This window comes from Cricetulus griseus, chromosome 3 (assembly GCF_003668045.3).
Source record: "Cricetulus griseus strain 17A/GY chromosome 3, alternate assembly CriGri-PICRH-1.0, whole genome shotgun sequence".
Lineage (NCBI taxonomy): Eukaryota > Metazoa > Chordata > Mammalia > Rodentia > Cricetidae > Cricetulus > Cricetulus griseus.
This window is the reverse complement of record NC_048596.1, coordinates 13275081-13288398: the sequence shown is the minus strand read 5'-3', so window position 1 is coordinate 13288398 and position 13318 is coordinate 13275081. Positions and strand designations below refer to the sequence as shown.

Sequence of the window (13318 nt, the reverse complement as noted above, 5' to 3'; positions counted from 1 at the left end):
AAGGAAGAGTGAACCCCCAGTTGCGGCCAGGAGCGGCTTCCCAACTCCGCGCCCGCAGCAGGCTGGAGGCTTGGAGGCTGGATTTCCGAGAGACTCCGGGTTGGGGTCGCTGTTAGTCCCTCATCCTGGATCCCGCTAGCCTTGCCCGTTTTAAAAGAGGATTTTCTTATTACCTCTGAACACTTCCTTTTTTCTTTTCTCTCTCTCTCTCTCTCTTTTTTAATTTCTGAAAGAGGTCGGTGGGAAAGATTTGGGGGGCGGGCATTTAAACAACAGCACCCAAACCGCCAGAGCATCAAGGGAGCATCTAGTAATTGCTTTGGGGTTTTGGAATCACCCTCTGGACCAGGGAGTGAGTGATCCAGAAGGGGGGACAGTGCGGGACAGGCGAGGCGCTCCAGCCGGAGCCACCTCCTTCCTGGCCGCCCCCTCCTCACTCCCCCGACACACTCTCTAGCTCGCCCGCTCGCCGGCGTGCGCACCCCCTCCCCGCCGGACTCGCACCTCGGCGGGTGCCACACACTCACTCGGCAGCCCGAGCCGAGCCGCGGGAGCCGCAGCGGGATGGAAGCGGCAGGCACCGAGCGCCCCGCAGGTTGGCCCGGGGCGCCCCTCGCCCGGACCGGGCTGCTCCTCTTGTCTACGTGGGTCCTGGCCGGCGCCGAGATCACTTGGGGCACGACGGGAGGTCCCGGGCGCCTGGTGTCTCAGGCTTCGCGGCCACCAGCGTTGCCTCCTCTCTTGCCTCGGGCAGCGATGAACCGGTGGCCCGAGGAGCTGGCGACTGCACGGAGAGCCACCGCGCTAAGGCGCAGGTCTAGGCTAGAGCTGCTGCCCCGGGCGAGCGGCGGGGAGATACCGGCTGAAGCCGAGGGAACGTCGCCTGAAGACGTGAGGTGGGTCCCGGCCATCCCGGCTCCTAGCACGGCGGCCAGCTCGAGGAGGACTCGCCGGTCACAGCCCCCCAGTACCCTGGAGCGCGGGGACGCTTGGGCGACTGCTCCCGCAGATGGTGCCAAAGGAAGCCGCCCTCAAACCAAGGGTTCCCGGGAAGAGGTGAGGGCGACGCGGACTGGAGGACCCGCGGCTGAGGAGCTCAGGCTGCCGAGCACCTCTTTTGCGCTGACTGGAGACTCGGCCCACAATCAAGCCATGGTGCACTGGTCGGGACACAACAGCAGCGTGAGTACCCCCATCGAGCTCAGGTCTCTAGTTTCCTGGCAGCCATGGGTAATGGGGGTCGGCAGAGGGGCAGACAGTTGCTTCGGGTCCAGATGGAGAACCAGGGTGCCTAGACTTTTAGAAAGGGGTTTGTCCCGCTCCTTCACGCCCCCAACAGGTTAGCAGAGTTTTGTTGTACGGTGGTATGTGCATCTGTTTACCGAAGACCCCGACACTGAGGCTGTCTGGAGGTCTAAGAGGAAAGTGTGTCCTAAAGCTGCCTTGGGCATAGGATCTGTGGTTGCTCTCTCCTGCATTCGGCTTGGAGAGTCACTTTTCCTTTTCTAGAGAGGGAATGCTTGAATTCGTGAGTGCAAGCATGGAATGATGTGGAGAAATCTCTAGGCAGATTCCCGAGACTGGGGGAGCTCCCCTTTGCCCCACACCCGGCTCACCCTAAGGGAACCCGGGAAATAGGGAGATCGAGGCCACTGGGAAACCGATCCACTTGTTCATTTTGAGGTCTCTGCTAGGCACATGATATGCTAACCATTCAGGCAGCTGGGCTGCCTCGTGTAAGGTGGAAGGCTATCTTAGTGGGGGCAAGCAGAAAAAAAAGTTTAAGGCATAAAGCGAATTTCTATGCCCTTTCCATACTGCTTATTCTCATGCTTGTATTGCACGCACAAGTAGGCGAGCAGAAAACTCACTGTCGCCTCCGTGTCCTGCAAACAGAACCGGCCCCGGGATGAGAGTGGAGCCTTGCTCTTTCAGAGTCCCATTTTCTTTGCCATCTGGGCCTCCCCAGGATATTGTAGGACCAAGAGGTGGCACTTTGCTTAAGCCTGCTCCCTGGAGGATTCGGGGCTCAGGAACGAGGCGTCCAGCTCAGTAGGGTCCTCTCTAGGCATCTGGTAGCAGCGCCTGCTTGATGGATCTCTCTCTGCCTCACCACCACTCAGCAAGAACTGGCTGCCAAAACCCTTCCCACTCTCTTTCCTCTGGTGGTCGCTATTTCACCCGGCCTTGCCATACCGTTTTTCCTGGTGTGGCTTTCCAGTTCAATTGAGAAGCAGACTTAGGGCCGAGCAGGGGTTCCATTGAGAGGACTAGGGATATATAAGCAGCTCTGAGAGCTCATTTGATGGGAAGGGCTGTCTCTTCATGACAGGCTTTTGGGAAGACTTCCTGGGGAGATGTTTGCCTCATTTTACCGAGCATGGGGGGGTCATAGGGTTGAGTACTGAGTAACAGGGAAGCCAGCGTCTGCAGAGCTAGGCACACAAGCAGTAACCAAGTACAGATTTCTTAGTGGTCAGTGATACACAGTGGAGGTGGGGCTTGGGGCAGCAAGCCTGAGTACCAGATGCAGGGTTCAAAGGAGGAGAGTCCATATACACAGGGCAGCTTGGTGACTAATGACTTCATCTGCCTCTATCAAGACAGCCCCCCTCCCCAGCCTTGGGTTGGATAGTTTTGAGCATGGGACAGGGGCTGGGTGACAGAAGCCTTACTTCCAAGTACCCAGGAGATGTTAGGGGTAGGGGGAGAGGAGAGAGAGGGGAGTGATTCCCTGGAAGCAGAGCTTGTGAATTCCGACTTCATCGAAGTTTGATGGGAATGGTGGGGAGTTCTCTTGGTCTTCCCCTCCTTGAGGAGGTGAGATACCCTTACATATGCTTGGCTTTATACTACTAAATTCACTCAGCCAGAGGTGCTACACCTCTGCTTTAATTTTAAGGGACATTTGAAAATATTGACAACGCCCCCTGGAAAAGGGACTTTAGACAGGAAATACTTCTCAAAAGTAATAGGTAATGTGTGTGGCCTTCTCTGCCCATCTTCAGGGTGGTTGAGCAGCAAGGGATGTGAGGGATGGATGGTCTGGCTTGTGCCCATTGGGGAAATGCCTCTCAATCAAGATAGGGCCAATGGTCCTGGGTAGTAGAGCAGCTGGACCTAGAGATTTGAGCCATCTCTGAACCAGCTCCTGGGGACCATTGTTGGCTGTGCTCCTGGCCAGCTTCACTGATCCCAAGAGTGCAAGGCAGCTCATCCCCAGACAGACAGGGACTGCTTGTTTGGTCCCTAGGCTTGCACCTGCCATTTTAGTTTAGCACATATTGTTTGCAGCACCATGAAGATACTCTGACCCGGGATGCTCTGTGAAGAGGGAGAAGTCTTTGGCAGGTTGCTTTTTTCCCCCCTTTGCAAGAAGAGACGGTGAGGAGTGATGATGAAGAAACACCTGCAAGTCTTTTTACTACTGCTTCTAAGTGCAAGGAGATGTCACAAGGCAGAGAATATGGGCCCTAGTAGCAGGCTCCTCTGATCAGGAAAGACAATTCCACCTTTTCCTTTGGCTTTTTGAAGGGTTAAACAGGCCGTTCAGACCAGTAGCTTAAGGGTTAGCTGTTTTGTTGTTGTTGTTGTTGTTGTTGTTGTTGTTGTTGTTGTTTTCCTCCCAGGGCCTTTGGTGAGTGTGAATTCTTGATATGAATTTCTTTGGTGGTGGTGGGTGTTACGTGCTGAACACTGAGCTTGACACTGGTAGAGTTTACAGTCAGAAGTATGTAGTTGGGCATCCTTAGCCCTACCCTCTCAGTTCAGCATGTACTTGAGGAGCGTAGGGCCAAGAAGAGATCCTTGTATGTAAGGACAATGCTGCCCTGTTCTTGCTGGAGCAGTTAAGCTGGCCAAGAGCAGTAAGCTGGTTCATAGATGGCTCAAACCTCCATGCCCAGTTGGTCTGCTACCCAGGACCTTTGGATGAGTTTGATTGCTCAGGGCAAATGCTTACTTTGGTACAATACCTGGGGTGAGTTTGCTTGGGAGGCAATGGAGGAGGTGCCAGCAGACTGCCATAGAAAGAAGCAGGGAGGGAGATGTTGTGGGGTCTGGCTCTGATCACACTAACTTGGCTAGTGAGGTGAGTAGCCATGGCCTTGGAGCCTCTGCCCTGGAGGACATTTGCAGTTATTCTTGCTGGCTGCTTGTCTCCAGCTGAGATCCTGGTGATTAATGGGTTAGAAAGTGTTTCACAAACACCCAGGGGAACCCAGTCCCCATGGCTTACAGGGAAACAGAAAAACACATTATTCTGTCCTTTTCCTTCAAATGGAGGAAGAGGCTTCCTTGCTTGCTCAGTGGGTTGGCAAATGGCCCTGGAGAGTGTAGAGTTGTGAAGGCACAGCCCACTTATTTCTACCTCTTCCTTTTTGGATTAACCCCTGATTCTGCATCCTCTCTTAGGGCAGGCACCATTTCTTCTTAGCAGCTCACACACAGTGGCTTCACAGCCCGGTGCCCCTCTAGTGTGTCTGCTTGGAATGACTTGGCAGGTAGTTTTCAATTAATGCATTCAACCTGAAACCTTCGCGAAGAGAAATGAGGAGATACAGGGTCATTCTAGGTGCCTGCCAGGCATAGAGCAGGTTAGAAGATGTACAGTGAGGTGGGCTTTTCTACCCTTAGCTGATTCAACTAGCCTGTGCTCTAAATATTTACTCCTAATGTGCAAAACAGTGGCAGATTTCATCAGATCCATTGTATTTCACTCACTAGAGCGGCTCACTGTGCCCCCAAACAGATTTTTCAAACAGCTTTTGGCTAGATTGCCTAGCCTTCTTGTCCCAGAGTCACAATATCTTAATGCATTTTGCCTTCTGAGTCTTAATAAAGAAGCCTTCCACAGAAACCATTCTTCAGGGGTTTGCCAAAAAAATCTGTTTTTAATTAATATTACAAGGAAAGGCATCTCAGTTGAGACAGAACTGGGAAACGCATTGGGACACAACAGCACTAATTGCTCTCGGTCACTGTCCGCCAGGAGTGGGGATCGGGAGGAGGAGGGGTGGACCAGGGCTGTTTGTCAGCTCCAAGAGTCCTCTGATGGCAGAGTTACTGGCTCTGATTTGCTTCTCAAATCCTGTGGTGGTTTCCAAGGTGAGCAGAGAAACAAATGCCTTTATCGGGAGGTCCTATTTAATGATGGCTGAAATGCAGTATTTGGAACTTGAATTTTGCTTGGCCTGAAAGGAAAGTTGAGTAGTGGTTTCTCCAACTGTGTTAGGTTTAAGATTAGGATTTGGTGGGTCCAGTGGTAAGAAAGCTGTGGAAGCTCTTTTATTTTAATTTTTTCTCTAGCTGTATAACTCTATTGTCACTAGGGGAAATCTGGGAGCAGACAGGTATGGACCAGAGTCATCTCACAAGGAACAGAGCAGTATGACAGAATCAGATACACAGACACAAGGTCTATCCCTGGAGACTCGCAGTTCATTCAGGGCTAGGTACAGATGGCCAAGTCATCTGAGACCTGTGGCTTTGTCTACCACCCACCTGTAGATTTCCTGCCTTCTATCTTCCTTTGGCTTTCTGGGTGGCCAGAGACATCTCTCTTACAGAGAGAACATGCAAAGCATGATTCAGTAGATAATATGGGAGACAAGAGACCCTTTAGAGAGGGAGGTAAATAATGCAGAATATATCCTGTTCCCGCTCTGTCTCTGTCTCTGTCTCTGTCTCTGTCTCTGTCTCTCTCTCTCTCTCTCTCTCTCTCTCTCTCTCTCTCTCACACACACACACACACACACACACACACACACACACACACACACAGAATGAGCTGGTTCTGAGGCATGAAGGGAATTCTGCTAACCATGATTATTCTCCTGTGTGTAGGCAGTAGATCCGGGGCACTCAGCCTCACGTAGCTGCTTAGTGAAAGTCGCCTGAGTAAATGAATGAATGGCACTTCCCAGTTCCATGGAGCACAGTCTACAAATAAATTTGAAATCATTGTCAGAGATGGGATTTCCTAACTCAGCAGACACTGTACCCAGGGATGGCTTTGTTTTGCATGTCTCCATGCTAGTATGAGGACCTCTGGCTTCTTGAATTCAAGTCTAAAGTTCTATGTCATGGCATTAAAGGTCTCTCCCTTGGGTGTCTTGAGTGTCCTGGGTCTACTTCTGCAATTTTTGATTTGACAGCTCCATGGTCAGCTCTTCTGCAGGACGTGTCCTCTGTCCCAGGCTTTTAATTGGCTCTGCTCTAAGACATCCTCCATGTAAGACATGCTCCTTCTGTTTCAGTCACCCATTCACAACTCAATTCAAGACACAAACACAGGCCTCTACACAACCTTCCTAAGTAACATTTACTTCCCTTTTCTTATGACTCATGGGATTCACACTGCACCACACTCTTGATCATTTTTTAGTAGATTTGTTAACTCTAATCTTATATTTTTCAGTATTTGGATGCTGAGGGATGAAATAGTAGTAGTCAAATAAGCACTCTACATCAATTGTGAGTTCTGTTCTTATGTATGCCCCATGACTCAGTAGCATTGTGCTCTGGGGAGATGCATGGTGTCTAAACTCTGGAGAAAGGTGAAATTCTTTTAACTCTCAGATGACAAATGGGTTAACAACATCTCTTGATAACATTTAATGTAGTGTTCAGTTTGTTATTTCACATGGCAACTTCTTTGGATGTGTGCTCACGTTCATGTGTGTTTCTGCATATATGTGTGTGTGTGTGTGTGTGTGTGTGTGTGTGTGTGTGTGTGTGTGTGTGTGTACAGGGATGCCAGAGGTCAGTGTTGAGTATTTTCCTCAGTCCACCTTTCTTTTTGACCTATGGTCCTTTACTAAACTTTGAGCTCATTGATTGGTTAGACTGGCTGGCCATCAACTTCCCATCATTTTTTTTTTGGGGGGGGAGCTCTTCTTCCTCAGTGCTGGTGGGGTTATAGGCATATGTTACCATGCCTGGCTTTTTATGTGGGTGTTAGGTATTGAACTCAGGTTTTGCACTATGTCATTTCAGCAGAATAATAGTAGGCCCTATGAGATATCTAGCTACAGGTTCTTGGCGCTCATGATTGTGTTAGGTATTGGTTTCATTTTGTGCAGTGATGGTAAAATCCAATCAGAAAGTGGTTGGCCCCTCCTATGACATTCATGCTGGTACTGCACCAGTGGGCATGTCTTTCCAGGTTGGTCCTTATACTAACTCTCAGTGTTAATAGCCGAGTATGATTGATGATTGCTTTTTTCTTCTAGTAGTGTGCATAGCACTCTGAAAACTAGGTAGTAGGGATGAGGCTTCCAGGTCAGTGTCACCTTAACTTGTCCATGTTCTATGACAAGTGGGCGTTGTCTTCAGCAGGAGGGGTTTACCATCAGGTTCTGCAGGAAAATCAACAGCATCGACAGTAGCTTGCAATATTTAGGGGGAGAGAGATCTTCGGTTCTTCATTGAGCAGCACCTTCCAAAGTGGTGCTGTGTGGTAAACACTTTACTGATGAAGCCATCTCCCTAGCCTCTTACATGTGCATTTTAGCATAACTTAGATTCCATGAAATTCTGACTACACTTGAAAGGGGATCGAAATAAGGAGAAGTCAGGGATCCTGACTTCTCATGTGTTTCAGAGATTAGATACCTGTCTACTCACACAGGCTGTTCAGTCATTTGCTGAGCATTTGATGTCCATGTGCCATTGTTCTGGCTACCAGGGCTTGATAGGGATGTGATGGAGGGGTGAGAAACAAAGACTCGCCAGCGTTTGCCTCAAGGTCCCTCTTGTATGCTTTGGATGTGATCCTGTTCTTCTGTAAAGTTAAATCACACATGGCAACAAGACAGATGCCATGGAGTAATGTGTGGCTAATTGTTGAGCTATTGTTTGAGGCTGTGAGCTTAGAGGAGAAAGCATCACTGTGGGAGGTATTACAGGCATCCTACACCTACAGAATGCCAAGGCTGGAGGTGCTGTTAGGAATGGTCTTCATCAAATTACGCAACACGGGGATGAGGCACAAGGTTTAGACAGCAACATCACATCCCACAGCTGGATCCCAGCTGCTATTTGTCTAAGAATAGACTCTCTTATTCCTTCTTGATTTTCTCATTACTCTCTCAGGTTAGCCAAGCATTTTCTTTCCAAGAATGTTCACATACTTTTACTTTTACTTGGGTAAGGTATAGCACTACCCATTTTATAGGTAGAGTAGACTGAGACCTAGAATGGCTGTATGTAAGACTAAAATTGATTCCTCCATCTTGTATTGCTTTTCATGTCACTGTAACCAAATAGCTGCAGAAACAACTCAAGGGAGGAAAAACTCATTTGGGTTCAAGGTTCAGAGGACACATTCCATCATGGTGGAGAAGACATGGTGGCAGGAGTGGCTAAGTCAGGCATGGTGGTGGTGTAGCTAAGTCAGTCATGGTGGCAGGAGTAGCTAAGTCAGGCATGGTGGCAGGAGTGGCTAAGTAAGGCATGGTGGCAGTGTGGCTAAGTCAGTCATGTTGGTGGTGTGGCTAAGTCAGTCATGGTGGCGGTGTGGCTAAGTCAGGCATAGTGACAGGGTGGCTAATTCAAGCACGGTGGCAGGGTAGCTAATTTTTGCATGGTGGCTAAGTCTCTATCACAGCATTGTGAATTGGCTAGTCACATCATGGGGGTCAAAGAAGGAAGCACAGAGCTTGCCTCAAAAATGAGACTAGGTTATTACTCTCAAAGATCCACCCCCAGTGAACCTCTGTGAAAACCATTTCCTATCCCAAAGGTCCCACAACCTCCCATGACAGTGCCGTTTGTTGTAGAACAAGTGTTCAGGCACACAGGCCTGTGATGGATATTTGACATCCCATTGTGACATTCCCAGAGTCACTCTGTCTGCCCACTACTACAGTGGCTGGAGACAGTAAATAATGGGCTCCTTAATATTGGATGAGCTATATCTTACTAACAATTACTGATGGGAGTCTTGGTAAATCACCTGGCTATTTGAATTAGTGAGCCAATCAAATATAGTTGCTTGTTTGTTTTGAGTGTTTGAGTTTAATTATTTATGGAAATGCTGTTCTTTATAGAACAGTAGTGAATTTGCTGTAGTAAATGTAGACAAAGTAATGGGATCTCAGAACTTTAGGGTTGCACAAGTAGCTTTTTGCTATTAGGTCCATGCTGGTCAGTAGAGGAAATGCTTCCTTCTTGCCTGAGATGAGAGGGATTGGCGGTACAGATAGGCCAGCCTTCCCGGGATATTGGTCAATATCACTGTGTCCGTTTCTAAGTAGGCCTCCGTGTCTTCACAAATGCTGAAGAAAATGTAGCTTAAGGGGAAAAACTGGAGATAAACCCACACAAGATAATTAGCGATTCCACATGATGTAGAAGTGTGGGATTATTTTGCACGGGTAAATGATATGACATATGGTTTATCATATGTGTGAACTAATACTTGTGGAGGGATTAAATCCTGAATGCAAATCTCTTCAGGATTTATGAGGATGGATAGACAGGGATGTGGAAAGTGGATTTGAGAGCCAGCTGCTTTGGTTCAGTCCTTTTTCTGTTTCTGAATAACTATGTGGCACTGGAAGACCATTGCCTTCTCATGGCCTGTACACAGGGGCACCTCACACTTGGACAGTTGGAAGGATTTTAAACAAGATGATACACAGCAGAGGGCTACACCTGACCCACATGTAGCATGTGCTGGAGACCTTTTCCCATGGCCTGAGGGTCTGCTTTTGTGTCTGGAAGCAAGGCATCTCTTGGTTTTCTTATGGAAATGTTGAAGCAGAGGAAGGAGGTGCTTGCTCACAGTTTGCCAAGCTGCTGATGGTAAGGCCTCCACCAGACACAGGCGTGAACCAGCTACTCATTTCAGCCCCCCCCCCAGCCTCTGTTCTCCACACGAGCCTCCATGATGTCTGATTTCTATGTAGCCCTGGTGTGAACAGTGAACCCACAACAGGATGCCTGAGGGGGATCTGGTTTCCTGAAACTTATACTTAGAATTTGCAATAGAAATGGTTAGAATCATTTTGGTTACAATTGGCTATAAACCTGATGGCAAATGGCGGAAGTAAGTTGAACATTTATTTCCCCAGGGCTTAATTGTGTGCAGGGTTAAGGGATCCGGGAAAATGGGGAGAATTTTTCTTGGCTTGGGTGTCAGTGTTTACACCTCACTGGGAATCATAAGACATATCTTGAAGAAAGTTAGTCAAGTGTATAGCTATAAGGAAATAAGAGAACACGGGCTGCTTGGGCCACTTGGCAAGCAGCGGCCTCAGTATCAAAGGCGCTACCACATCCGAGCCTGGGCATGGACTTGATGCTCTGTTTTGCTTCTGTCTCATAGCTGTGTGCATGCTAAAGTGTTATCCACAGATCTCTGCAGCTGGCCTCTTTCTTCAGGTTGATCATATTGACACAGTCCACCAATTAATTTGTACTAATCTTCACCCAGTCAAGTGACTGGTTTGCATTCCCTTTTTGACTTCATCTAGAGCACCCAGAATGGACTCTGAGAGCCCTATACAGACACTAGAGGGAGTGTTGCATCCCTCAAGGGAAAGCATGGAAATAAATAAGATAAAATAATGAAAACGTGTTGTACCATGAATTGTGCCAAAGAGAACACTGTTTCAAAGGGAAGATAAGAAGAAGCCTGCAAGTGCATTGCCTGAGAGTTGATTGTAGGCCCCAGAATGAATAACTGATTGGCAACAGGGCAGTTTAATTCTCAGGGTTGATTGTCTTGCTGCCTCCTGCAGAAAAAATAGAAGACAGATGGCCAAACTTTCAAATGGTTCTCAACCTGTGGGTTGCATGTCAGGTATTCTGTCAGATATTTATATTATGATTCATAAGAGTAGCAAAATTATAGTTATGAAGTAGCAATGCAACAGTTTTATGGTTGGGGGTCACCACATGATGAACTGTATTAAAGGGTCTCAGCATTAGGAAAGTTTGGAACCACTGTTAGAGGCTGAGCTAAGATTTTACCAGTAGATTCACCTGAAGATGGTTCTCAGCTTGTTTCCTCCATCTCTGTTGCATTTTCTTCCTCAGTATTTGTGCATTGTCTTGTGTCTGGTAGCCAGTCAACAGAAGCTTATTGAACTGATTGGAGTAGATACAAATACTTAATATTGCTTATCTGAAAAGGCAATGTCTTGAGGACGCAGAATGGTCTGGCATGCTCTGACTACCTCTAGGTTTTGAGTCCATATCCCTGGATTATCTCAGCTGTTTAGTTTTTGTTCTCAGGCCTGACATGATGCTACCAAAAGCCCGTAAGTTGGTTCCATGGTGAGAATGGTAAGATGTGAGAACCAGATGAAACATTACACAGATGCCTATGAAATGAAGCCTCCTTTTCAGATGTTGCTTTCAGTGGGAAACGGAGAACGATGAGCGAGCAAACTTCTTTTCTCCCTACAGGCTAGAGTAGAAGAGATGCTCAAACAGCCATGCTGGGGTGTGATTATGTGGGACAGGGGGAGACTTGTTTATTGTTAGAGTGTTGAAAGAATGAAACTTAGGATAGAGATAAGTGCCTTTTCCGGGTGATGGGAGAACAGATGATCCACAGAAGATGTCTCCTTCATTTCGTGTGCTGTGCTTTCAGCTCTGTTTGTGCTTAAACATGAACTTTTGCTTTCTCAAAATTCCCAAATAGCAACCCAAATGATGCTCAATCAAATATCTGGACACCTTCCAGTGCATGTAAGTAGGTACATGGTTTTTAAATGGAAGGCCCTCAAGCAACAGTGACCTTAAACAAGTCTCCGTGCCTTTGTTTCCCTGGCTGCAAAATTAGGATTGTGCTTGATTTGCAAGGTGGCTGTGAATCTTAGAGATGTTGCAAGTGTCTAATGTAGTGGGCTACTCTATTAGTCAAGAATGTTAGTTCATATCCACAAAGCAGTGGGTTCCTTTATAAGTCAAGAATGTTAGTTCATATCCACAAGTGTCTAGTGCAGTGGGCTCCGTTATAAGTCAAGAATGTTAGTTTATATCCACAAAGCAGTGGGTTACGTTGTAAGTCAAGAATGTTAGTTCATATTCACAAAGATGAGAAATGGGATAGGTTGGGTGTCTTCTTTTGTGTTAGATCTCTTCGTATCCATTTTTAAAATCACTTTTCATTTACTGGCATGCTAGCCTGACTTCCAAATATGAGTAACAGGGCCTGTTTGCCCAACAGCTTTCTGTGTCCACTGGAGCTTTGCTTTTGTCATATTGAGCACCACCTGGGTCAGGGAATTTATATCTGTCAGAGGGTGGGGAGAAGCCATTCATCAGTCACTGGTGGACATGGGTAGAAAAGTCCTTTGGGCTAGGACAACTCTGAGGCTGTTTATTAAACAATCTCCCAGAGTCCCCAGTGCATTAAGCCCCAGTTGCTTGCCCTGGTAACTTGCTCAAGTGTTTTTCCACCTCCCATTTCTATTTTATCCCCTGACTTTCCTATTAGGCTTCCTGGAGATTATCTCCCAAGTTGAACTACTTACATTAAAACCCTTGTTTCTGGAGAAACCTTGTTACTTTCAAGTCACTAATGAGGCTTTCCAACAGAAACAGAACTAATGGTGTAGAGGGACAGACTCACTCTAAGGATTTGACTTAGGTAGTTTTGGTGGCTTTGAAGCTGTGTGGTTGGGAAGCTGAAAACTCAGGGCAGCAGGTGGTCTTGTCCTATTCTGAGTCCAAAGACTGAGAAGCCAGAGAGACTATGGTGTAAATTCTTGGCAAAGACCAAGCTTTGAGGCAGGAGAAGACTAATGCTCTAGATTATCACTGAGGCAGAGAGAAAAAATCCTTGCTTCCTCTGCCTTATATTGTATTTAGGCCTTCTGTGGTTTGGATGAGTTGTATCTCTGTGAGGAAAGACCATCTGTATTACTACATCTATTAATTGATTAAAATGTTAACCCCACCCAGAAACATCCCCACAGTCACTGACAGAATAATGATCAACCAGATATCTGAGCATCCTGTGATCCAATTAAGTTGCTACATAAAGTTATCTATCATAGCAAGTCAGGATCTTTTCTTATACTTTAAGGATCTTGTTTTGGGAGCACATGCCTTTAATCCCAGCACTCTCAGGCAGAGGCAGATGAATCTCTGTGAGTTTGAGGCTAGCCTGGTCTACAGAACAAGTTCCAGAATAGCCAAAGCTACACACAGAGAAACCCTGTCTTAGAAAAAAACCAAACAACAACAACAACAACAACAATAACAATAACAACAACAACAACAAAAATCCTGTTTTGAGGTATTTAGACACCCTATGATAGCAAATATAAACCAGAGAACCAGGAATAGGTTGCTTCACTGT

At 47.2% G+C, this 13318-nt stretch overlaps 1 protein-coding gene across 1 annotated transcript in view; it reads left to right on the top strand.

Moving 5' to 3' along the window:
• The first annotated feature begins 564 nt into the window (after nt 1–564).
• The window catches only part of Sorcs3 (sortilin related VPS10 domain containing receptor 3), a 625100-nt gene continuing 612346 nt past the window's right edge, over nt 565–13318 (top strand). Inside the window, exon 1 of the mRNA XM_027407465.2 lies at nt 565–1182. Within this exon, the coding sequence (XP_027263266.2) occupies nt 565–1182 (618 nt within the window). The remainder of the gene's footprint in view (nt 1183–13318) is intronic.